A 26,522-nucleotide genomic window follows, 5' to 3' on the forward strand; every position below is an offset into this window, starting at 1 on the left:
AATTAGGGTCTTATATAGCCTCCTGTATGCAAATATAAGCACCTTTTTCGGCGGGCTTCTGGAACGCCCCCCATTGGTTCGTTCCTCTCAGCCGCCTCACCATAGGTTCCTGCAGTTGCCGCAGCCCGGCCAATCAGAGCGCTCCTCGCGCTGGGCTATGGCCGTGCAGCTCACTGCGCTTTACATAGATACCTTTATTAAAAGTTTTGCTTCACATTCTCGAGAAAAGGAGTTTTTCCCATACGTAATACTCGTTCCTCTCTCTCAGGGAACCGAGGTTACGAAAGTAACCGAGTACGTTTTCCTTGGTCTTGGTAGGTTAAGCGACCCCTGGTGGAAAATATATATATATTTTTTTAAATGGGTGAAAAATTTAGTTCACACACCCTTTTCTCATCGTTTCAAAAGCCATATTCAGTTGGCAAGATCACATTTGGAATTTGCACATAGCCTACATTAGTAGGGCAGGCTGCTTAGGATAGAACTTAAAATGTGTCAATTCAATTTTACACTAAACAATAATCGGTCTATTTAGATACAGGCCTTCAATGTTCATCAAAACAGTTTGACATTATCTTTTCACCAAACGTATTTTCGTCGGTAACGCGCCAACCAGTCAGCGTTTACCGAGTCATAAAATCCCCCAGTGCCATGACTCGGTTAGCTACTAGTTTAAAATCTGAACACTGGATGAAAAGATTAGTTGACTGATTGTCTTTTCAGGTTATTTTATGTCAAAGTGGTGACAGTAACTCGTTAAGCTAAGAAAAGACAGCAACTCAAAACTCTTCGATGTATATGTAATCTAATGGTCTTTTATTTGTAGCATCTTCGACAGAACACAAAGTGAGTGTAGTCTTACTTGAAATCACATCAAATCATAATACTCACCTTGGCCCAGTTTGTCCTTCCATGAGTAGACCGTAACAGGCTTTACCAACCTCTTAATGCTGGCCACTTTTTCACATTCGATTCATTCATAATTTGCTAATACAAATCACCCAGTTCCTCCACTGAAATTCTACATGACAAATTAAGCTAATTATAATAATTGAAGTGATTACACATTTATTTATAGGGTATAAATCATTTGCGGCTGTATTAAATTCCAAATGATACGCTAACAACTTTGGATAAAAATGAAGGAAATTCTTGGATAAAATAAAAAAGCAGCAACTCTGATTTATTCCTAGAGACTAGTTCAGAAGCTAGTAGCAGAAGCTTGAGTTATTACCAGATACAGAAAATCAACTTATCAGCTACCATGAGTTGCCCATCATGCTACAATATATCAGGCTCATTAACGTAATAAAATGTCAGACGACTGATACCTAGAATAATGATTTAAATAAATACAATCTGCACATGTTTATACACACAGCTTGTGAAAAAGGCGGACATTAAGAGAATGCTAGCTCCTAGAACTAACAGTTCTATCATTTCTCCCTCTTCCTAATCAGTGCTTTCCTTGGAGCACCTAGACATGATTTTCTACAAAGCTGCTCCAACAAAAGTACTCCGAGAACGCTATAGAAATAAACTTCATTGATGTGATTTTCTCAACTAATGACTGAGGGTATTCTTCTTAAGTTAATTAGCACTAATTTTCCAACAAAAAACACTGTGTTAGCTGCCACAAGTGATGGGATAAAGATTATATATATATATATATAAAAAGCAAATAAATACACATTAATATTAACATAAAAACATACAATAATGAGAACAATTGATTATTATGGCAATATGTCGCTATGCATTGGTACACAAGTAGTGTGTGTGTGCATGGGAAAAAACGAGTTGTGTTACACACACACGTGTTACAAGTAAAGATTGTTCCGTAGTGTATGAGAGAGTTGTAGTTGATACTTCTGAGGATTCTGCTGATTGTGACGAAACACGTTTCTGTTGACCTCGGTCATGATGTCCAATAAAGGCATCTTTCTGCAAAATGAAGTTGGAAAAAAAAATAACATTATATTTTTATTATATCATATTTTTTTCTGAGTGAAAATCCCAACTAAAAAAAGCAAAACTGAAAATGATTTAGCGTGCACAGTGTTATCTTTACAGTTACTGCATTGTTAAATTTCTGGTCATAAGCAATAATAGACTGACTCATGGAGAACATTGGCTCTTGTAGACAGCTGGTAAAAAGTTCATAAAGTACCTCTCATGTCCCCTCAGTAAGGCAGAGTTTAATGCATGCAGGTAAACCGACCGATGGCCAGAACCTTCCAGCAGTTTTGCCTCTGCGGTGCACACACTCCAAAGGACATCCGCTGACACTGGGACGGTCGGCGGTTCAGAACGCTGGCATTTTGGTCCATCTGTCTCAATGCATTCATCATCTATTGAGGGTGTTAGGGGGGGTTCTGTGGTTCGGTAGATCTGGGTGAAGAAGAGTTTGGGTTTACCACACAGAGAGGGACACTGATTCGGGCTGAAAAGCTGCCTGAGATCCAAGATCATGCCATGGCTGTTAGAGTCTGTAGCCAAGAGATGAGTGTCTGTTCCTCTGCTAATGAGGCAGCAGACAAAGTGGTTGACCCTCTGAAGTCTCCGGTTCTGGGTCAGATCCTTCAAGACCTTCTGGGTTTCTTTCAGACCCAGGAGAGAGTGGAAAATGACTATGAAACCCAGATGCTCAAATGTCCGATTCAACATCTCTGAAAGGATACAAACATGTAGATGTTTAGATGCAGCTGTAGGTTCTTTTCTCACAGTTTTTAATTTTGTAATTAAAGGGGAAAAAATGGCAATTTCTTTAGAACGTTGTGGGTGGATTTTTTTTTTTTTTAAATCAGCCTTCCCCTGTGGGCAAACATGACATTGTGTTTTTTCTGCAAACAAGTTTACGTAGCAAACCAATGGGTCAAAAACAGGTTTTTCAGAAGCAGTCTGAGACAATTTAACGTCTGATAATGACTATAACATTCAATAAACGTAAAGGGTTAAAACCTGTATCACACACTTTGACACACACACACACACACACACACACACACACACACACACACACACACACACACACACACACACACACACACACACTTACCTCCATCAGAGCCAACACAGTCAATAATCACACACAGGCCTCTGTGCTCAGGATTTATTTGATACTCCTCCACAAAAGCCTAGCAGACACACAGACAGTGGGAGGAATAGCTTGTAACCTACTCAAATAAAACAACAATCAAACAAAGAAAAATGGCTAGGCTTTGCCACAAGGACTATTTATTAATAAGTGAGAAGCAATTTCTTACCTGTTGTTGTTGCTTCCCTGTTTCAGGCACCGAAAGCTTTAAACTTTTTAACTCTAGAAAAAGACCATTGGTAAGTTTATGTTATTCATAGGATTAAAGTTAAAGCAAAAAAATTATAAAAATTCACCTTGAGAACAGCATTGCGGTTGTCTCACTGGTTTAACTGAAGACTGACACGTCCCAGGTGTGAACTGAAATGAAGAAATATAGAGAAGCCGTAAGTAAAATTTATATAATTATTTAACATACCGCATTCATCTATTGTGAAGTTATAAGAAAAATATTTTCTGAAAATGTCTTACCTTGTAGGAATTCTGAACTTTAGTGACTGCACATGGTACGTTCTGACCTGAATAAATTAAAAATGTTTTTTTTTACATTTAATTATGTATTAAATTTTGTATTACTTTAAATTTATTTTGGGTTGGATACCGTTCAAGCTTGGTAAATGGAGCCATAAAAAAAGCCATCTAAATGTCAGCTACGTAAAAACAATTTTTTTTGACTTTGATACAGTGAGAGGCTTTTGGAGGTAAAATTAAGCATTATAGTATGGCTATAATAACTAAATGTTCTAGGAACTTACTACATAACAGAATTAAACAGACAGTACACCCAAAAAATAATTCTGTAATTAATTTCTCACTCTTATGTCATTGCAAACCCATATGACTTCCATTCATCTTCAGAACACACAAAGATCTTTTTGATGAAATCTACGCAACTACCCCTTTGACGCTCCAAAAATTTAAGAGATCGTAAAAATAATCCATATGAATTGAGTGGTTTAGTCCAAATGTTCTGAAAAGACTCGATCACTTTATATGATGAACAGATTGAATTCAGGCTTTTATTCACATATAAAGAATATATGACATTGCAGTGCATTTTTCTTTACTGACAAGCAGTTGGCCAAACAACAAAAAGAATATTAACCTCAGAAATTACTGACCTCTATTCTGGTAGGCCTGAATCCTTTTGACAAGGTCCATTCTTTGAATGTTCCTCAAACACTCTTCAAGAAGGTCTAGCTTATCACAAGATACTTCATCTAACTTCTCCAACTCCACCACCACATCTAAAAAGCTCTATTAGAAACCAAACGAAATGAAACAACCATGAGATAAACTTGCACATAACGTAAATCCCAGGAAAGTGGTTTGACTTACAGTAGCTCTAGCCATTCTTTCTTTGGGCAGGATACTGTTCAGAAGAAAGATAAGAGACTGTAATTCCTCCTTGTCCAGGTTTTCATTTACATCTGCCATTAGAACCCTGTGTAAATGAGATCATCATTCAGGTGAGAGAAAATAACACTCTTCCACAAGAGTGCGCTCTAATAGCCCCAAAAACAAATGACAGGCTCTAAAATAAGACTTTTCATTACCATATTTATTTTCACCATTGTTTTTCTTAGGCATGTAAGAATTAATGTGATAAATTACCTGTAATCTGAGAGGGCCCTTCCCTCCTGCAGAGTTCTTTCCACCTGTTGCTTGTTGGTGCCAAAATGTTTCTTTAGGATATCAAAACGCTTCATTCGGAACATGAGCTCCATCAGCAGGGCATCCCCAGCCTGAGACTGCCCAGCTTGATCCTGTCTCTGTTTGGCAAAGGCCAGCAAAGCTCCCCTCAAATCTTCCACACAGCTGTTGGCGAATAAATCTGTACAAAGGTACAGAAGGATCCTACACTCCTCGTTATTAAGGGATGCGGTCACTTTGTTTACCATGATAGAAAATCCATCCGCCATGTCACATATGAGCCTGTATAGATGCTGTAGGTTATAGTTTGGGTAATTTTAAAAGCTGGGAATAGGCCATTTTAGGCATTTTGAGCTATGTTTGTCTAGCCCAGGAACAAAGGGAGGATGTCTGGGTTTGTGTTTTTTTTTTTTTAAGAATAAAATGTTGAATAAAAATGGCATTTGTCTTGACAGAGAGAGGGAGAAAATCCAATGCAGCCTCATTCATCACAATCTTGTAGAAATCAACAGCCACTATGGGATTTAAACTTGTAAGTGACAAATCACTTACAATTTTAAAGCCCATAATTTGCCAGGATGCCTGAAGATTGGCTCATCTCCAGGAGACACTAAAAGAAAAAGTGAAAATAGATATTTAGCTAAAAAAGAAACCATGCCTTTCATAGAAAGTACCCATCACTCTTACCTCTTTCCCCGCCGGCGTTTAAAAAAAAGTTGCCAGCCACCGCAGAGTTGTGACCATTTTCACAAACATTATAATAAAATACATTGCATTTACAAATCTACATCTACATTGGTATATTGTGAGTTTGGACTGACCACTTCCCATTTCCCCCCGCGCTTTGGACTACGTTCTGTAAAGTATCTTAGGAGTTTGTGCAATCATCAATTTCAAAACCGTAACGTGACTCCCTAAATAATTGTAAGGGGATTCCCGTGAACCAACGAGAGAAGTAACTCGGTTGCTTCTCACACTATGAAACTCTCACCCATCTCTCTCACATATCTGTCGAGTTTAAAATAGTTTATGGTGCGTAAGGTTAACATTGCTACTTCTTTTGAAAACCGGTTCTTTGGAACTTCGTTTCTCAGTAACTGTTACCAGTTTAAAATCAGATTTTACGTCATCTAAAAATGTTCACCCGATACGTTGGAAAAATCCGAAACAAAAGAGAGGTTTAATATATGAACAATGGCATCTTGAGTAAAAGCAAAAGGTCTACGTGGCCTTTAGGATTATAGGGAGGAGCTACCATCTAACACACTTTTAAAAACACGAACTACACTATGTATAGCGATAAATTAGGTTAGTGTTCACTGCGTCAAACAAATAGGGGATTCATAAACCAAGCGATGCCATTCGCATTCGACTAAAACATGTGCAAATGTATTTAATGCTAGGTTACCATCAATAAACTTCAAACGATAAAGGATTATTAAGTTACAATGAACAAAAAGAAAGATATATTACCGTTGTCGTCGATTGGCTTCATGTCCTATATAACGAAAGCGATAGTTACACGCATTTACGTAGACGCCCCATAGACTTTACGCTGCCTATTGGAGCGGACGTATCAGCGCGGCGCTATCTTGGATGAGTCTCCAATGCGCCGCCCCCGCATTTATTTCTACTGAGGAAGATGTATTCCCAACTACAATGATCATATCTCCCCGAGTTTTAACCGGATTTTCACATGGTTTGGTTTGTTACAAACTGCAGAGACTTTATGATACAGGACGCTGTCACACATTGAAAAATTCTGCTTTCATGTAGAAAGACTTTGTATTACGAGCTTTAACTAAGACATATGGTAGACTATGGCATATTGATAAATGTATAAATGAATGAATTTTAAATTTTAATAAAGAAAACAGTTTGATTGTTCATTTGAATTTATTTCTCTCACACTCACACAGGCATATTGATAAATGTATGAATTTTATATTTTAATAAAAAAACAAGTTTGATTTTTCACTTAGATTTATTTCTCTCTCTCTCTCTCTCTCTCTCTCTCTCTCTCTCTCTCTCTCTCTTTCTCTCTCACACACACACACACACACACACACACCTTCTGTAACACATACAAACTCCCATATATACTGTACCAGCTCAGAATTATTATTTTTTAAGGCCTAAAGTAAACGTTATAATTCCAGGTCATTCCAGCATCTTACATTACCCTGTCAGGCTTGCAACTGGGACTGGGGAGCTAAAATCCTTTAAAAAGAACTGTTTTGCACAGCTTCTTGCGTTTGCTTGCACTCTGTAACTCCAGGGTAGTTAATTTTGCGATGTGTTGTAGCCTTACTTTGTGAAATAGACCTACAGACACCACAAATGACACAAGCATGAAATGATAATGATGTATAAATTGTAAAATAACCATCACTGCTGCGTCACAATTCACCTACTAAAAGTATGTATTCATTTTGTGAAGAAAAGCTACTTTTGAGTGCTACCTTCTCATTACACTTCATTAGTGCAGATTGTGTACCAGACTGGTTGAACTGGATCTGGGAGGATTATTAAAAGGAAAGCGATGATTGTTGACAAGCAACAGTGATATTTATTTATTTAATTTTTTTTTTTTTTTTGTAAAACACTGCTTTTGAAGAAAAAATGATGATGCATAGTTTTAAGTCTGATATTTGAGAAAATATAAGGGGTCACTTTCTTTTTAATTTATAAAAGTTGTAATTTATTGAACCATGGCTGAGACAGTTACACCATAGGAAAATGTTGAGTTTTGGCTCAAAAAATCTAAAGATAAAGGTCCATGCAAGACAAATAAACGTTTAATCATTTACTATGCATTTACTACAGCATTTTAAATGATGAAAATTCTAATTATAATCTTTTTTTTCTTTTCTTGTGTGACCCAGTTATATAGCACAACACACTTTAAACAGTGGGTAAGAGCTGTAAACATCTTACATCTGAAAGGAAAACTATTGAAACAAATCAGATAAATGTATTTATTATAAATTGTTGAAATTGAAATAACTGTTACACACCCAGTGTATAAGTGTGAAAACAGAACTTTTTTAAGTTCATGCTATAGAAAACAAAGTGCGTGCTTTGAAACCATGTTTACAGAAAAACAGGCTAGACAAAATGTAATAATGTCAGTGTTCTTTATAGAACAGTTTAAGGCTGGCATAACTACCTTAAAAAAAAAACAGGTCATGGTCTTGTGTTATGAGCGGCATGATGATAGTCTGTTGTATAGTCTACAGCATAGCAGTTGTAAAAGCTCCAAATAGATTAGAATTATTCCTTTAAAAGGTGGTTTACATCAAGCCTGCTTATTTGCAGATTTAATACAGTAGTTGAAAAGCTTCTAATACCTCCATATATCAATCAGATTTAATACTTCAGATATAAATGTTCATATCTTTCACAATTTTGTCTTTACATAATATACATTTCTTTTTTTAACATACTGACAATTATGCAGATCAGAATCATATATATCTCTGGTAAGATATTTTGTAATTTACAGGGTTCCCACACTTTTTACGGGACAAGTTTTTTTTCTTTTTTTCTTTTTTTAAATAATTTTGATCCAGACCAATCCATATTTTTTGACTCCAAATAAGAATTCACTTACAAATCAGACAAGATAAATTTTCTAGTAACAAAATTAGAAGTACCTTCTTCTTTTCCTTTCGGCTGTTCTCTTCAGGGGTCGCCACAGCGAATCATCTGCCTCCATCCAGTCCTATCCTCTGTATCCTCTTCTCTCAGACCAACTACCTTCATGTCCTCCTTCACTACATCCATAACCTCCAGTACCTCCTGCCTGGTAGCTCTAACCTCAGCATCCTTTTACCAATATATTCACTCTCCCTCCTCTGAACATGTCCAAACCATCTCAAACTGGCCTTTCTGACTTTGTCTCCAAAACATCTCACATGTGCTGTCCCTCTGATGTACTCATACCTGATGCTATCCATCCTCGTAACTCCCATAGAGAACCTCAACATCTTCAGCTCTGCTACCTCTAGCTCTTCCTCCTGTCTTTTCCTCAGTGCAACTGTCTCCAAACCATACAACATCGCTGGTTTCTCTATACTCCTTTCATTCTTGCTGGTACACTTTTATCACACAACAGACCTGACACTTTTCTCCACCCATTCCAACCTGCCTGCACACGCTTCTTCACCTCTTTTCCACAGTCCCCATTGCCCTGGACTGCTGACCCCAATTTCTTAAAGCACCTTCTTTCCCCTTTCCTTTTAAACAAAATGAAAAGTATACATCTACTAATTTTCTAACAATTTTAACAGTCCCTGTTCCCATTTTCTAGTGACCATGCTGGGAACCCTGCATTTAATTACTTTACAATACAACAGTATGCCTCCATCCATAGTTGTAAATTTGTTGCAAATGAGTACTATAATTCATACATCCTTATCAGAGCTGAACTATCTATTGAATTTTTGAGCAGACACAACCCCATCTAAAGTAGTCTTGTCCAATAATCAAATGAAGTCCTTTTAAAAGGTTTTTAAAAATGTAATATGATCTTCCGGGACAACAGAACCATTAACTTTAATGTGTATAAAACATTTTGTGGTTTTTAATGGCTGATATCCTTGCTGAACATTATTATAGCACCATTGTTGTTACATCTGTGAAAATACAAAGCACCACACTGTCTCAAACACTAACACAACAGTTCAGGGATTTGGGACATACGAACAGAATATAAGATAAAACAATTATAATAAAAGTATTCAAAGTGTAAAATCGCAGTGTAAATGTTAATTTGTCTGCTTAGAGTGTTGCTGTTGTTTAGTGTCTGGTTCGAGTGCAAGTATCGATCAGATTACAGTCAAATGTGTGTAATGTGTATAATGCATAACAAAGGTAAACATGTAGCATACATCTAATTACACAACATTGGTAACATGATATACTGTTGTGATGAAAGGCTATGAGAACGGCTCATTTCTTTTTAAGGATGTTAAGAATGTTTCAAATTCTTTTTAACTGCTGTACATACAAGGTTCACAATGCCTCTCTATTGACGTCTGTGGTTGAAAACAAAACCACGTTCCTCTGCAAGTAACATGCAATTTTATTTATTTTCCGTCAGTGCTCCGTTCTTCTGCTTAGATGAATCTGAAGGTTTGATATATAGCTATATTTTCCTTTCACCATCATAGAGCAGATCTGACTGATTAAGATCGTGATAGTGACAGTAAGAATGTCCTACAAGGCTTTTATCTGGAAGATAGGTACCAAGCATGTTAAAAACGCATATCTGCCAAACATTCTTTTCTTTGTAAAAATGCAAGGATGCATTCTGGAAACCTTTAGCCAAATCAAACTTGGGAGCTCTGAATATAAATAATTGTTACTGGCTTACCATGGTGCACATTTTTGCAGTTTTTTATGTACTGTACACTTAAATTGTACTTGTAAGCTTAAATGAGAACCTCCTTAGGGCGCATTTAATGATTTAAAAAAAGTTTGATTTCTAAAACAAATTATTAGCTTTTGGACATCATTATGAACTGCACCATTAAAACCTAAAAAATAAAATCCTAATTTTACATTTGATATGGAAAGATTGTGTGCTAAACTCTTAGAGTAACGTGGTTCTGTATTTCATTGATTGTGTAACATTTTACAATATGACAAAATCATAGATGATTCTCTAGTAACAACAGTGTCAATAAAACTGCATAAAATGAAGACCTGGCTAAAAAAACTCATCCCAAAAGGAAAATTCGGTCACATACTCATCCTCATGTTGTTCCAGACTGTATGACTTTTTTCTGAGGATTAACATAAAATAAACTTTTTGAGAAATGTCTCAATGTAAGTTTTCTGTATATTTTTTTTAATAAAATGATTTGGTTGGTTCTTTCAAAATATATTCTTTTATAACAACGTAAGGATGAGAAAATAATGATCGAATTTTCATTTTTTAGGTGAACTATCCCTATGAACTATGAATGCCCAGGATTGAAAAAAGGTTAACTGCTATCGAAAATCCTTTTGACTCTTTCTTCAGTTTGCTTTTTCTGATTCTGACAAGTCAAAATAATCGTTGTGGAAATCGACAGCAGGCTACAGATGCTTCTGACAGAGCTTAACTTGTATTAAACCCAGAATGTTATCCATGTTTTTTGTGTTCACAAAGTAGAAGTGTGTTCAACCTCATCCATCCTCTTCCCCTGGAGGGTCCCGGAGAGAGTGTCAGAGTCCAGCAGCTCTACAATATTGTACGGGGCACAGTCCTCCAACCCCAGCTTACCACACATCCACCCAAAAAAGCCCTTCTCCAGGTCCCTCACCGCCAGCCACCATTCTCCAAAGACCCAGGAGAGCTGGGTCACAGCGGCATACACCCCCATACAAACACACAACGCCATGATCAGAACGGGATATAACAGAATGAGCAAGGGACACACCGTTATCTTGTGCAGAAAGCTGCGTTCCTCATTGTAAACCAGGAAGACGTTGTACCAGGTGAGTGTTCCGTAGTAAAACGACGTGATGAAAGAGAGAATGAAGATGAAGGGGGAGCAGGAAAGGCTCCAGAGAAGAACGTGAGGGCCCTGGCTGACGCCCAGCGCGCAGGATTTTTGCTTGGCTTCCGCGAGCCCGTCACATTCCGCATCTAGACGCTCTTTGGAGCGTGCCATGTCTCTCAGCTCTTTGTCAGTAAGGGTCATATAGATGTCCACCATTTGACCTTTCCTCTTCCCTCGGGTGATGGTGCCAGTCAGGGTCACGAAACGGCTGTCAGGAGGGATATCCTCTTCTTCTGCGAACGAGAGAGAAATATGGAGGAGAATATTGCATTAACACATTATTAGAAAAAAAATCTGTCAATTGTGTGGGAAAGAAAGAGGAAATGCATTACAAGAAAAATATCGGGATGTATACAGTCCCTGCCAGCAGACATGAAAACATTGAATTAAATTACACTCACTAATTGCTAAATACAGAAATCAATCATTTATTTCATAACTAATAATCTATTACATTAATATTTTTATTTCTAACAAAATGTACTTAATATTGACTGACAAAAACTGCAAATAATAATTTATAATTGTATGACATAATTTTTGACCAATGAATAATTATACACTACTGTTCAAAAGTTTGGGATCAATAAGATTTGAAAGAAGTTTCATGCACATTAAGGCTAAATACATACAAAATAGAATAAAACAGTAATACAATTTAAAATAACCGTTTTATATTTTAATACATTTTCATTTATTCCTGATATTAAAGCTGAATTTTCAGCATCATTACTCCAGTCTTCAGTGTCCCATGATCCTCCCGAAATCATTCTATTCTCTAAAAAAATTTCTTATTATTATTAATGTTGAATACAGCTGTGCTGCTTAATTTTTTTGGACACTATAACACAATTTTGTAAAATTATATGATGAATAAAAATAATAGATGAATGAATGACTGGATGAATGGACTGGTGGATAAATGGACGGATGGGTGGATGGATGAATGGAGGGACAGATGGATGTGTGGATGGACGGATGGGGGGAAACTTTTAAATTGTAGTATACTTTTTTTTTTTTTTAAAGCATAAATGTGTCTACCTTTTCCAAGATAGAAATCGCAAATAAATAATTTCCTGATATTGCAAAGTTGTCCTATCTGTCTGGGGAAAAAACTGTTAACCTGAAAATTGTAAGACAATATGTAAATAAAATGATCATTGAGTTTAAAATCATGTAATATTTACTATGAGTAACTATAATTACTCATGGTCTCAATCTAGTGTGTTCTGGATAGAAAGCACATGTGATATACAGCTGGTGCATCATCTATTTTAACCCATAACAGGAACAAACAAATGTTGAATTTCACTGCACTTGCACAAACAGCGCAATACAGTTCACCCCCAGATATCAAATTTTCACCTTCATCAGGTGGAGGACTAAAGGTTCCATCTATATTCGCAGAGGTCCCCTCCCCAGCGTCATCATCCTCCAGGTCAGAGCGGTAGATGATCTCTTTCTTTTTCTTCTTCTTCTTCCTCCGAGTGGTGGTTCCCTCCTCCTCTGCTGATCTCTGGAGCGTGTTCACTGGGGTCTCCTCTGTCCCAATCACTCCCTCCAGCTCCAAACCACTGATGTCTCCAGACGCCCCTTCACTCATCATGCCTATGGACTCGGCGAGATTCCTATATGATGTCAGTGTGCAGCTGGATACACCTGATTGCAGTGTCAATAACAGTTTTAAGATGTTGCCTTCTAGTGAGAGAGAAAACAAAATCACAACAGCCTGCTGTTATATATATATATATATATATAGTGCTACTTTGTTTTGCGTTACATTACATCGCATTTTAGGACCTGGCACTGTTCACATCTAGTCACACCCCACGCTTACTATCTGTGTATGATTCACACAATAGTGATGTAAAACACGGTTCTTACCTTGAATAAATTCCTAAGCAATGCACGCAGAGGTCGCTTGCTTAATGTATTCAGTTTATCATTCGCAAGTGCTCTCCACGTGCTACATTGTAGGGCTTGGTTTATTTTTTTCGGACAGTGCCACACAACGCATCCCCCCTCACGCCGATAATGCCATTGTTGAGCCAATCAGTGGCCAGCGCAGCGTTCAGTGCGCATGCTCGCGTTGCGGCGCTCTGCCTAGCAACCGGCACTCCCCAGGGAGCCTCAATTTTTAAATATGTTCCGAGAAAGATGCCAGCAAAACCTCTTAATCATTCATTCCCCCTGACAATGATCTTAAAAAAATAATATCACCATAATTTTAATAAAAGCATGATTTTATATAGAAACACAGCCAGGAACGTACCACACTATCGTGTTTGGGTAGGCCTACCACTCATTCATAATTTCAACACTTTAGTTTTAGATGATGATCACGTTTTGTCATGTCCTCGAGTAGGCTACTATGCACTACTAGCTTCTAACTAGGCCATTTATTAACAAATATTTGACTAATTTTTTACTCGTACTAATAAAAATATTTCAACCTAAATGTTTTATTGGGGGCATTGCTTCAATTTGTTATCTATTTGTTGTTCTAAAGTTTTCCTTAAATTATATATTTGGAATTTGTAATACCACTTTAATTAGTAAACATCGTCCTCGATGATGGTGACAAATTTGGTGGGTGTTTCTGTGAAAACAACAAAACGGTTAAAGCATGTTCATTTTAATCAAACTTTTGCGTTTGTCATTTTAATTAGTGTCATATTTCTGAAAGTGTGGTATTTCAGTTGTTATCAGATAAAAAGCTACTTCATAACAGAAATGACCCAGCAAAACTATTGCAATTGGGTTGGTGACGTGACATTGCATTTTCACTGTCACACAAGATTAAATTTTTTTAATTTAAAATGCAGTAAATGATTAAACATTGAATTGTCTTACATGGACCTGGTGATAGAAAAACTGCCTTTCCCCCCTTTTTTTGTGTACCAAATCTCAAAATTGTCCTGTGTCTGTCTCAAACATGGTTCAATAGATTAATTACAACTTTTATAAATTAAAAAGAAAAGCATACAAATGTAAATAAATACCTCAGGCATAATTTTACAAGTGTCTATTTTAGTAAATGACAATAATGTTTAATCCATATATTTCTAAACATGTAGGAACTTTTGGAATTTTGTCACTGAAAACCATTTCCTCTAGCGTGACATCATATCCTGATTTTAAATCGGGCAATTCTACTGTTAGTTGAAGGACCCCATTCAAGGTTATGTTACTGTGAAGCCCATGACATGTGCACATAGTAAGATTTTGTCTCAGAATTGTTCAAATGTTTAACTTTTATGGAACCACTATAAGTGTTAATTTCTGTTGTCCTTTGGTTGGACACGCCTGTATTCTTAATTCTTTCTGTCACAACATAGAACACATTTCAGTAAAAAAATTCAAAAACCAGTGAAAGAATTGACAAAGTTAGTGACCCCTTGTATTTTCTCAAACATCAGATTTCACACTACATAACATGCATTTTACAAAAGCATTTTTACAGCTTATTTGGCACCTACCCAATTGCTTAACTTTAAAAACAATAAATTACATTTGTATCAGTGACAGTTACATGTTCTTTTTAGAAAATTACAAATGTTCTATTCACTTCAATATCACACTATTACACATATTTACATTGATTAAGCAGTTTTTTGGGAACTATTAAGAGTTTAATTATGCAATGATAATGCAAAAAGTGAGCATGTGAGCATCACTCGAAGGCCACAGTCAAGGCGTGTTACAATTCCAAGCAAAAAAACAACAAAACATTTGCTCTTCACCCACGCTGTATTGAAGAGCAGCTGTTTGACAGTCTAGGCTTGCTATGATTCACAGCTTAGATTTGGTAATTTTCATGATTTCTCTTAGTGTGTCTGTATTTTCTCCCTCTGGGGCTGGAGGCCAGGCACTGTGGTCTGATCAGAGACACACAAAAAGAAACAGAAAGCATTTGCATACTCAAATAGAAAGAGTCAACATCCATCACTGATTTCAAAACAAATACAGCATGAGTTACGCCCGTTTCACACATACTCGATCTGCGGTGCGTATGCGGTGCGTATGCAATGCAGGAGGAGTACATGCTGTTGTGCTTTCACATATGCCTCATTTGCAGTGTGCAAGTGATCCGCAGCTGTATACCACAAACACAGCATTTATTCATTATTTTTATTACAAATTTAAAAGTTGTTAGGCTACTGAACATGGCTTGTGATCATAGCCAGTCACGTGTATACACTCTTTCATAGACAACATGTTTAAAAGCACTAATAAAAACAAAGCTTTATTCAGTTCCTTTATTCCAATCCCTTGATATTTATATAGCCTTTAGATTCATATATTATGTTGCTCATGCAATACAAGTGGCAAAACATTTAAACATGTTATAGTCAATATAATATAATATACAAACATTACAATAGACAAAAATATTGTCTTTTATTTTGTTTATTTTTATTTTTATTATTATTACAAGTAATCCAGCAGGTCATAAAGAACTTTTTTTCCACCTCCAAGAAAGGAGGAAGGATGAGTGCTAGTTATTTCCTTGTTTTCCTTGCTTTGCCAGAGGCAAAAACCCATGTGATGGCTTTGAAACAGTAGATTTATAAATTACATAAATATTATATGCATTTGTGTTGAAATTACTAGATTTTCACGTCAATACATGTTTATTTTAATGCGAACAATGCACTGTCACTTCAATTCAGTGCATCCAGCACAGCAAAAAATAGATTTGCTGTGGAAACAATAGCTGTGTTGCTGTATACGCACCGCCCCTGGAACGCATTGACGGACTGCATCCACGTGCAGTGTGAAAGCTGTAATCCATTAACATGGGTACAGGGGAAAATATGCCCCGCATACACACTGCAAACGGAGTATGTGTGAAACGGCCGTTATGCTCTCATCCAGCTCAAAAATGGGTACCTGGGATCTCCCACACAGAATGATAGAGGCTCTGTCCAGCATCGACCTTCAGGGTTGCTCCACTAATGTAGCTGGAAGCCGGAGACAGCAAGAAACATACAGCTGGGGATATCTGATAGAAATAAATATATCAATATTTTGTATATATTATTATCTATATTAAATATTAAGTACTTGAACAGAACAGACTTTTTTTTTTTAAATCTCAGATTATTTAAACACTAACACACACACACACACACACACACACACACACACATATGTATTTATTGATAAACATTATATATACAGTATTGTTCAAAATAATAGCAGTACAATGTGACTAACCAGAATAATCAAGGTTTTTCGTTTTTTTTTTTATTGCTACGTGGCAAACAAGTTACCAGTAGGTTCAGTAGATTCTCAGAAAACAAACAAGACCCAGCATTCATGATATGCACGCTCTTAAGGCTGTGCAATTGGGCAATTAGTTGAATTAGTTGAAAGGGGTGTGTTCAAAAAAATAGCAGTGTGGCATTCAATCACTGAGGTCATCAATTTTGTGAAGAAACAGGTGTGAATCAGGTGGCCCCTATTTAAGGATGAAGCCAACACTTGTTGAACATGCATTTGAAAGCTGAGGAAAATGGGTCGTTCAAGACATTGTTCAGAAGAACAGCGTACTTTGATTAAAAAGTTGATTAGAGAGGGGAAAACCTATAAAGAGGTGCAAAAAATGATAGGCTGTTCAGCTAAAATGATCTCCAATGCCTTAAAATGGAGAGCAAAACCAGAGAGACGTGGAAGAAAACGGAAGACAACCATCAAAATGGATAGAAGAATAACCAGAATGGCAAAGGCTCAGCCAATGATCACCTCCAGGATGACCAAAGACAGTCTGGCGTTACCTGTAAGTACTGTGACAGTTAGAAGACGTCTGTGTGAAGCTAATCTATTTTCAAGAATCCCCCGCAAAGTCCCTCTGTTAAAAAAAAGGCATGTGCAGAAGAGGTTACAATTTGCCAAAGAACACATCAACTGGCCTAAAGAGAAATGGAGGAACATTTTGTGGACTGATGAGAGTAAAATTGTTCTTTTTGGGTCCAAGGGCCACAGGCAGTTTGTGAGACGACCCCCAAACTCTGAATTCAAGCCAAAGTACACAGTGAAGACAGTGAAGCACGGAGGTGCAAGCATCATGATATGGGCATGTTTCTCCTACTATGGTGTTGGGCCTATTTATCGCATACCAGGGATCATGGATCAGTTTGCATATGTTAAAATACTTGAAGAGGTCATGTTGCCCTATGCTGAAGAGGACATGCCCTTGAAACGGTTGTTTCAACAAGACAATGACCCAAAACACACTAGTAAACGGGCAAAGTCTTGGTTCCAAACCAACAAAATTAATGTTATGGAGTGGCCAGCCCAATCTCCAGACCTTAATCCAATTGAGAACTTGTGGGGTGATATCAAAAATGCTGTTTCTGAAGCAAAACCAAGAAATGTGAATGAATTGTGGAATGTTGTTAAAGAATCATGGAGTGGAATAACAGCTGAGAGGTGCCACAAGTTGGTTGACTCCATGCCACACAGATGTCAAGCAGTTTTAAAAAACTGTGGTCATACAACTAAATATTAGTTTAGTGATTCACAGGATTGCTAAATCCCAGAAAAAAAAAATGTTTGTACAAAAGAGTTTTGAGTTTGTACAGTCAAAAGTAGACACTGCTATTTTTTTGAACACACCCCTTTCAACTAATTGCCCAATTGCACAGCCTTAAGAGCGTGCATATCATGAATGCTGGGTCTTGTTTGTTTTCTGAGAATCTACTGAACCTACTGGTAACTTGTTTGCCACGTAGCAATAAAAAATATACTAAAAACCTTGATTATTCTGGTTAGTCAACAAGTTTTGAACAAGACTGTATATGTATATGTATATGTATATATATATATATATATATATATATATATATATATACATACATATATATGTATATATATATATACATACATACACACATACATACATACATACATACATACACACAGATATATATATTTAGTATATTGCTGCAGCAATTGTATTCTTATCTTTGATTCTTCGATTAGTTTCTGCTATTTAAATATCATGATAAGTTGTGTGATACCTCCTCAGGAACGCCAAGTCTTTTAGCTGGACTAAATGGCACTGACATCTTAAACAAAGTAGGACCATATTCTTTGTAGTTTTCCATTGCAGTTTTGGATATGATAGTTCCCTACAGTCAATAAAAACACAAAAACAAAACAAACACACACACATGGTTGCTGTAATAAAATTCAATAGGGTTCATCATACATATTTCTAAAAAAACATTTCCATGACTTTTTCATAACTTTTGAGGCAAATATTGACCTAACTTTCCTTGAAATGTCTGCGTATACATCTAAGAATACAAATTTCATAGCATATCTTAAATTAGAAAGTGGAGTTCTGAGGGTCAGACACAGTATTTTGTCTAGTTATGTTGTTGGATCTTCTTTTTTTCAGTTTTTCATGTGGCTGATTCAAATAATTTTTGACTGTAGGTTCACAATCTCATAATTACCACAATTATGTATTTTCAACTTGTAAAAAGCATTCATGTCTTCCTAGAGCTTGTGCTACAAGCTGTAATACGAGCTCTAGGAAGATATGAACGCTTTTTACAAGTTGAAAATACGTCATTTTTTAAAAAAGTTTTCTGTTTGGTTAGCCAGGTAAGTTTTCCTAACGAAAATAGAACATTACTGTATAGCATTAGTATAGCAATGTCTATCCTCTAACCTTCCCCTAATGTTATATTCTAAAATTCCCCTGACGTTATCCTCTAATGTTTCCCTCTAACGTTATAATATAATGTTCCCCTAATGTCATCCTCTAACGTTCCCCTAACATAATATTCTAAACTTCCCCTAATGTTATCTTCTAACCTTCCCCTAACATCATATTCTAACATTGCCCTAACGTTATCCTCTAACATTCCCCTAACATTATATTGTAATGTATATTGCAGTTGAATTAGAATTGCATTATTTAGATATAATAAAAGAATTCTTTAAAAATGCTATTTTTGCACATTTAATTAGCTTATATTTACATTTATGAATTATAATCAACTAATCACCTAGATGACTAATGCTTTTTTTAATTGTTTCCAAAACTGGCACTAACCGGAGCTACAGAGTTGACCCGGACCCCACTATCAGCCCACTCAATGGCCAGGCTCTTGGTCAGGTTGTCCACTGCAGCTCTAGCCGCTCCTGTGTGCCTGTCATAAAAAATTCTCGCAGTTTAAATATAGCTTTGAAAGGGGACCAAATGCATTACCATGAGTATCAGTCATTAAATGTAAAGTACTTATTTTCTATTAACCAATATTTTTACCAACTCACGCCATTCCAGGGAAACCCTTCCACATGTCCGCAATGATGTTCACAATCACACCTCCATTATCTTTCATCCATGCATTGTATGCTAAGAATCAAGAGCAAAAGTTGTCTGAGAATAGCTCTTGAAGTAGTATGCAGAATTGTCAACATGTCAATTTATTATATCGTTAGAAACAAGGCTTACAATTTACACATACAAACACAACAAATACACTCTTAAAAACAAAGGTTCTTAATTGGAATCTGCTGAATGGTTCCGCAAAGAACCTTCTACATTCATGGAACCTTTCTATTGCACAAAAGGTTCTTTATAGTGGCAAAGGGTCCTTTAGATTATACAAATGTTTGCCAACACTTTATATTAAGGTTCAGTTATTAACTATTAACTAGTTGCTTATTAGCATGCATATTACTAGAATATTGGCTGTTTATTAGTACTTTTAAAGCACATATTAATGCCTTATTCTGCATGACCTTATTCTACATCCCTTAATCCTACCCAATACCTAAACTTAATTGCTACAAAAACTACCTTACTAACTATTAACAAGCAGTAAATTAGTAGTTTATTGAGGCAGAAGTTGTAGTTAATAGTGAATGTGTGTTCCCCATACTAAAGTGTTACCAAATGTTCTTAACACTAAGAAAAAAAATATGGTTCTGTTAACACTTTATTTTAGGGGTCAGTTCTAATATTAACTAGTTATTACTAGGATATTGGCTGTTTATTAGTACTTACAACCCCCCGGATGATTGGGATCATCAATGTCACGTTATTTCAGCAGTTTGACACGCGATCCAAATCATGAATCAATCCGCTGATTCATGACCGTTTGAATCGATATTTGAGGTTTGAAAACAAAGGCGGAAGAGAAGACAATGCTGAATAAAGTCGTAGTTTTTGTTATTTTTGGACCAATATTTATTTTTGATGCTTCAAGACATTCTAATCAACCAACTGATGCCACATATGGACTACTTTGATGATGTTTGTATTCCCTTTCTGGACATGGACAGTATAGTGTGCATACACTTAAGATACGCTTTCAGACTAAATCTAAAATATCTTAAACTGTGTTCTGATTATGAACGGAGGTCTTACGGGTGTGGAACAACATTAGGGTGAGTCATTAATTACATAAATTTCATTTTTAGGTGAATTAAAGGTAGGATAGGTAGGAATTGGTTAAAAAACTTTTTTTCCAAATTTGTTTAAACTTTCTTTATATATCAATACATAATTAAAATGTAAGTACTCTGAAAAAGAAAGTATAAAAATTGAGTGTCTGTAGACCTCTCACGACAGTTTTAAAGACAGCTCATTATTTCCATTCACTCCACCTTCTTCCTTCTGGGCTCTTTCCAAAGCCACGCCCCCAAAATACATGAACGCGCTACACCAGCCAATCAGCTGGAAGACATATTATTTACCTCAGACGAGAGGAGTGCATGTAGTGACATCATGTCAGAACCACATGTAATAAAAAAAATAAATAAAAAAAAATGAACTTTATCAGTATGAATATAAACAAATAAATTGTCTTTAGTACTCACTATCAAGCTAGAATACCGATACTGGTAAAGTTTAAAATATATTTTTGTTTGATTTGGTAACAAGCTAGTTATATTTATAAGGCAAAGAAAACGGGTAGCATCATGTTTTTCCAATAACATCAGTTATACTGTGATGAAGATGAATTTCGTGTAAGATTCATAACATATACAGTGTTTTGCATGTAAGAGTTTCCATGATGAAAGCATTGTTGATTAGTAGCAGCTAAAGCTAACCTAGTTCTAAAAAAAAAGTTCCTGAATGCGGTGTACTAGCTTTTACACATGCATTTTGTTATCTAAAGTTAAATTTTGCGAAATTAAACAACAGCGATCAACTTGAGCTAAACATATTGAGTATTTATCATCTCTACTAATAGCTAAGTGTATAACATATTAACTTTATGCTAAGTAATGTTATGTTAGCTATATTAGGCAGCTTCATGTGCTCTTGATACATGCTTCGTTAAAACATAAACCAAAAAAAATTATAATCAAAATGAAAGATTACCTGTCCAGCAGAAATACAGTCAGCAATGAGTCATTTTTCAGGTCCCTCAGGCGTGAAAAGCCACGCAGATATTTACTCGTGTTTGATTTCTTTGTTTATCCAAAGACTTTCTGTGCATTGCCTTTTCTCGTACTGTCTTCCTTTTTTGCATTGTTTGCCTTCGCTGACAGTAAAACCCTGCACTGTGAATTTTGAATGCTCTTTCTCTGCCATTATTTTGCCTAGGTTTCTTTGCCTCATGAACTGTTCAAATCAAACGAGTGCGCGCATGTGGGCAGATCCTGTAGCGAAAGTGGTGGTCGCCATGGTAGCGAGAGAGAGTGACAGTCGAGCCAAGCCAATCATTTGTTTCGTCCCGACCGATAATAATGATTGGTGTATATTGCAGTTTAAAAGTCTAGAGTCATTCGATTTTTATACTCTCCTTTTCAGAGTACTTACATTTTAATTATGTATTGACATATAAAGAAAGTTTAAACAAATTTGGACAAAAGTGTTTTAGATCAGTCCTACCTATCCCACCTTTAACCCTGTAATGTTTGGGTTAACTATCGCTTTAAGAGTGAAACTGGTGGCTAAACTGAATGCCTCTGGTTTCACATTTATGTCAAACCTTCTTTGCAGCATAAGAATGTTCCGTTGAGGTTGGTGTCAATCACAGCATTCCAGCCTTTTGCACTCATCATGTTTGCTGGGCTGGAAAACTGCCCACCTCCATTATTCACTAAAAAGTCGATCCTCCCATGGAGCTTCAGAGTGGCAGCCATCAGGTTTGTCACCTGTCAAAAATGAGAGCTAAATGACACATTTTCCCTGTAGAGTCACACCACTTTATAATCCGATTGAAACACTTGCGTGATCTTAATGACAACGATTTGCCCGTGCCAATAAAACCTTTGACAAAATCACATTCAGATCTATGTTGACACAGGCACTGAGTCAGAGAGAGCAGTTGTCATGTAAATGAAACAGCTTCAAATCACAATCTTTTTGAACCAGTTTTGTTACAAATACTCAAATTATCACATAATTACTGAGATAAATGTTATAGAGCTTTGTTTTAAAAAAAAAACTGATTCATCTAGTAATGAAACAAGTTAAGTATTTCTGGGCAAGTCATTCAATCATTCATTCAAATAGATTTAAAAAAAAAAAAATTCTTAAACATTTTTAAATAGATTGCAGTAATTATTATTTTGTCTAATTAATTACATGTGATTTTGCTTAGTCTGTTCAGAATAATGGAAGAATTATGATCTATTTAAAACAAAACAATTGTGATTCTCAATTTAATCGTGCAGCTCTAATTCTAAACTCAACCCCAGCTAAATGTAAAAATAGATGTCTCCAGTTAAGACATTTTTTAAAATGTATTTTCTTTTTGAAATACACATACACGGGGAAGCAAGCAAAAATATTAAATGTCATGGATAAATAGTTACTGAGTAATCCACTATTTTTTAGAGGGGGAACAAAATTACCATATTCACCTGTGATTTTGAGCCATATTACGGGGGGTAGAAATGTTTTTTTTTTAAAGAGAAATGTCTGAATAACAAATTATGTTGAAGCTAGAAATGCATTTTTTTTCTCCCCCAGTAAATTGGCTCCAAATCTCAGGGGAAATTTTTAATTTTGACACCCTCTACAAAATAGTGGGTTAGTCAGTAAATATACATCCATGATATTTAATATTTTGGCTTTCATCGCTATTTATGGTTGTCTTCAGAAAAAATATGAATAAAATAAAAAAATTGAGCCAGGGCATTTTCTGAAATGTGGTGCCTCTACACTGTAAAAAAATATTGTTGGTTTAACTTAAAAAAGTAAGTTACCTGGTTGCCTAAAAATTGAGTTCATTGAAATAAAAAAAAATAGTTAATACAACAAAAGATATTGGTTTAATACTTAGAAACTCAAAATATTAGGTTATCTGAACCACATTAATTTTCTACGCTAATTTGACAAATTATAAAAAGTTGTGATAAAGCATGACATTTTTTTTTGCAGTGTATGCCCCTATACCACTATTATCTATAAACAGGAATTTGCGGTAACCAGAATGTGTCCTACACTGGAAACAACAACATTTTACACATGCATGCTTCTCAGGCATGAAGGCAATGTATAAATAGATATTCAGGAAACTGTCACCTCTTCTTCATTCCGGATGTTGCACTGAATAGGGGTCACTTTAGCTGGACTTGATGGGGGGATTTTCTTTGTCAGCTCTTCAGCTGCTGACTCCAGACGCTCAAACTTTCTGGATGATATGACCACATTGCATCCTACAACATGGGTGTCATTAAGGAATTAAAATGTTATGGAGAAAAAATGTGTGCGTGTGTGTATATATATGTATGTGTAATATATATATAACTGTAGTATTAGGTTCTATACGGTAGTAGGTATGAAGGTATATTTGGTGCGAAACAACTGAAATCACAGAAATAAATATTTTAGGAGTTGTAAACTTGTAGCTTTTTTCTCTCCCTTACAAACACAAGACAACAGTTACACCTTAACACATTCTTCAATGCAGGTGGACAAATCCTATTCCACGAATCACACATGAAGGAACTCATATGCTCACATTTTTGCTACAGTTGCTGCAGTGCATATGGTGCAAAACGCAGTCACACACACATATCAAAAATGTGAAGTCACGGACAAATGTTGCACATCCGCGAATTAACATGTGAGTCCATGCAATGAGAGTTGAACACTTGTAGAATATTTGGTCACAAATGCATTGCTTTTCTTGGATATTTTTCTTACACAATCACAAGTTCATTCACTACAACTACTTGAATCTGCTGCTACGAGTCTCACGCGCAGTTTTTCCGCCTTCAAATGATAAGTTCGGCGCGCTGCTCTCACTTTTGCACCAAAGAAATACACCATCGAGAAATGTGGAGCAAAAGTGAGTTGTGCATCTGAGAGGCAGCGGCAGGCCCTTCCTGTGCAGAGTGCAGACTCTTAAATTTACTTTATCAGTCTTAAATAAATAAAAATGTAGGCTATTATTATTATTTAAAACATGTAGAATTTACATGCAGTTAATTATTTATATAAAGAATACAGGGGTAATAAAGAATTTAGAATATTTGTCCCTACCTATTCAATGCACCACAATCTAATCCAGCAGGTGGCGGTAATGTGGCAGCAGGTGGCGGGGCTCCGTACAAACGAGCTTTTCTGATTGGCCGAAAGTCTGCACTCTGCACAGGGAGGGCCTGCCGCTGCCTCTCAGATGCACAACTCACTTTTGCTCCACATTTCTCGGTGGTATTTGGTGGAAAAGTGAGAGCGCGCCGAACTTATCATTTGAAGGCGGAAAAACTGCGCGTGAGACTCGTAGCAGCAGATTCAAGTAGTTGTAGTGAATGAATTTGTGATTGTGTAAGAAAAATATCCAAGAAAAATAATGCATTTGTGACCAAATATTCTACAAGTGTTCAACTCTCATTGCATGGATTCACATTCGCGGATGTGCAACATTTGTCCGTGACTTCACATTTTTGATGTGTGTGACTGCGTTTTGCACCATATGCACTGCAGCAACTGTAGCAAAAATGTGAGCATATGAGTTCCGTTATGTGTGATTCGTGGAATAGGATTTGTGCACCTGCATTGAAGATATGTTAAGGTGTAACTGTTGTGTTGTGTTTTTAAGAGAGAAAAAAAGCTACAAGTTTACAACTCCTAAAATATTTTTTTGGGGACTTCAAATGTATTGATACACGTGTGGATATACTCAGATACAAATTTTTACTCTCACGTGTTCAGTTGTTTCGCACCAAATATACCTTCATATTGTTTTAGAATACATAGGAAATGTGAGGGAAATATATTGAGTGTGTTACGGTATAGTGTGCATGATAAAAGCATGAAAGTTATAAGTTATGACTGGCTTTCGCGCCTATGCTTTAACGTCGTCCTTACCGTTATTAAACAACGAACAAAACATTTTGTGGCAAAAACATGAAAATAATTAGTGCTTTTTTGTATCTTATTGTTTAAGTCAATCGTTGTGGGTTATTATTTTGGTGTTGTAGTAGTCTGAAATATTTGAAATCATTTGGCGAAGTGAGAATAGGCTAATGAGACTGCAACGCGGTCAAGACCATAAACTGTAATAATAATAATAATAATAATACACACAAGACATGGCTGTGAAAAAATGCACACCGTAGTAGAACGACCGTCAGCCAATCATATTAAAGCATTACACAGCCCCGTAGTATAAGGAGTATAAGCGCAATAGTTAATAGTTATATTTAGTAATAGTTAATAGGCATAGTAATAGTTAATAGGCAAGTAAGATCATTGTTAAGGCAAGACAATACAGACAAACCCATTGTTTTAATAAACGTTTTACAGAGGGGTTTGGTCCCATATAATTTAACATTATATTCCTAAAACACTTTATATTCCAAAATATGTTACATTATTCATTACTTAAATTGACATTGTGATCGAAAAACATCAAATACGTTGCATTAGTAAGTTACATTTGTGATTGATGAAGAGGAAAAATATATATTTTGTAAATTATTGACTTGATTGAGGTGTAGCTCAGTATCTGGACTAAAGTTCACGGTTATTCAACGTTATTGTGCGCATAATGATTAAGACAAATCCATCTGTAAAACCAGTAAAAACGTACCTAACTGTAAGAGCTCAGAAGAAATAGCTTTTCCAATCCCAGTCCCGCCTCCCGTCACGATTGCAACTTTGTGATTGAAAAGACCTGCTTTAAAAACACTGGACGCTGCCATTATTTCTGAGACAAACGGACTGTGAAGCAAGACATTTTTAAAATAAAAGTCCTCTTCCGGGTGTTGATTTAGGTTCCCGAGTTCTGTGC

The 26,522-nt window shown here is 36.1% G+C and overlaps 3 protein-coding genes across 4 annotated transcripts; all 3 read right to left on the reverse strand.

Annotated features, from left to right (window-relative positions):
* Positions 1-795: 795 nt before the first annotated feature.
* cflara (CASP8 and FADD-like apoptosis regulator a) lies at positions 796-6,342 on the reverse strand. The gene is made up of 10 exons (XM_067431598.1): positions 6,224-6,342; positions 4,712-5,360; positions 4,436-4,541; positions 4,219-4,354; positions 3,569-3,615; positions 3,394-3,457; positions 3,267-3,319; positions 3,059-3,137; positions 2,171-2,669; positions 796-1,944 (listed from the first exon to the last, which is right to left on the reverse strand). The coding sequence occupies exons 2-10, from the start codon at positions 5,017-5,019 to the stop codon at positions 1,821-1,823; spliced, it is 1,416 nt and encodes a 471-aa protein (XP_067287699.1). The 5' UTR covers positions 5,020-5,360; positions 6,224-6,342; the 3' UTR covers positions 796-1,820.
* A 1,397-nt stretch (positions 6,343-7,739) lies between these two features.
* Positions 7,740-13,390, reverse strand: tmem169a (transmembrane protein 169a). Of its 2 annotated transcripts, none has more exons than XM_067431914.1 (3): positions 13,186-13,390; positions 12,667-12,960; positions 7,740-11,534 (listed from the first exon to the last, which is right to left on the reverse strand). In XM_067431914.1, exons 2-3 carry the CDS (start codon positions 12,905-12,907, stop codon positions 10,900-10,902), a joined length of 876 nt encoding a protein of 291 aa, XP_067288015.1. In that variant the 5' UTR covers positions 12,908-12,960; positions 13,186-13,390; the 3' UTR covers positions 7,740-10,899. The 2 variants fall into 2 exon arrangements, with proteins under 2 accessions (XP_067288015.1, XP_067288014.1); XM_067431913.1 differs by having other exon boundaries at positions 12,667-12,999.
* Positions 13,391-14,683: 1,293 nt separating this feature from the next.
* pecr (peroxisomal trans-2-enoyl-CoA reductase) lies at positions 14,684-26,456 on the reverse strand. Its single transcript, XM_067431912.1, has 8 exons — positions 26,322-26,456; positions 23,807-23,940; positions 22,266-22,431; positions 19,594-19,675; positions 19,373-19,469; positions 18,327-18,437; positions 16,195-16,306; positions 14,684-15,179 (listed from the first exon to the last, which is right to left on the reverse strand). Exons 1-8 carry the CDS (start codon positions 26,431-26,433, stop codon positions 15,094-15,096), a joined length of 900 nt encoding a protein of 299 aa, XP_067288013.1. The 5' UTR covers positions 26,434-26,456; the 3' UTR covers positions 14,684-15,093.
* Between the last annotated feature and the right edge of the window lie 66 nt (positions 26,457-26,522).

The sequence above is a fragment of the Pseudorasbora parva genome, chromosome 22 (assembly GCF_024679245.1).
Source record: "Pseudorasbora parva isolate DD20220531a chromosome 22, ASM2467924v1, whole genome shotgun sequence".
Lineage (NCBI taxonomy): Eukaryota > Metazoa > Chordata > Actinopteri > Cypriniformes > Gobionidae > Pseudorasbora > Pseudorasbora parva.

What these genes read in the sequence shown, in the direction of transcription:
- pecr (XM_067431912.1), bottom strand. Translation starts at nt 26,433, where the DNA reads ATGGCAGCGTCCAGTGTTTTTAAAGCAGGTCTTTTCAATCACAAAGTT. An exon ending in TTCTGAGCTCTTACAGTTAG is followed by an intron (nt 23,941 to 26,321) that starts GTACGTTTTTAC and finishes CCCATGTTGTAG; the next exon opens with GATGCAATGTGGTCATATCA. An exon ending in ATTCTTATGCTGCAAAGAAG is followed by an intron (nt 19,676 to 22,265) that starts GTTTGACATAAA and finishes CTTGATTCTTAG; the next exon opens with CATACAATGCATGGATGAAA.
- tmem169a (XM_067431914.1), bottom strand. Translation starts at nt 12,907, where the DNA reads ATGATGAGTGAAGGGGCGTCTGGAGACATCAGTGGTTTGGAGCTGGAG. An exon ending in TAGTCCTCCACCTGATGAAG is followed by an intron (nt 11,535 to 12,666) that starts GTGAAAATTTGA and finishes TCTCGTTCGCAG; the next exon opens with AAGAAGAGGATATCCCTCCT.
- cflara (XM_067431598.1), bottom strand. Translation starts at nt 5,019, where the DNA reads ATGGCGGATGGATTTTCTATCATGGTAAACAAAGTGACCGCATCCCTT. An exon ending in CAGGGAAGCAACAACAACAG is followed by an intron (nt 3,138 to 3,266) that starts GTAAGAAATTGC and finishes TGTGTCTGCTAG; the next exon opens with GCTTTTGTGGAGGAGTATCA. An exon ending in CTGTGTTGGCTCTGATGGAG is followed by an intron (nt 2,670 to 3,058) that starts GTAAGTGTGTGT and finishes GTATCCTTTCAG; the next exon opens with AGATGTTGAATCGGACATTT.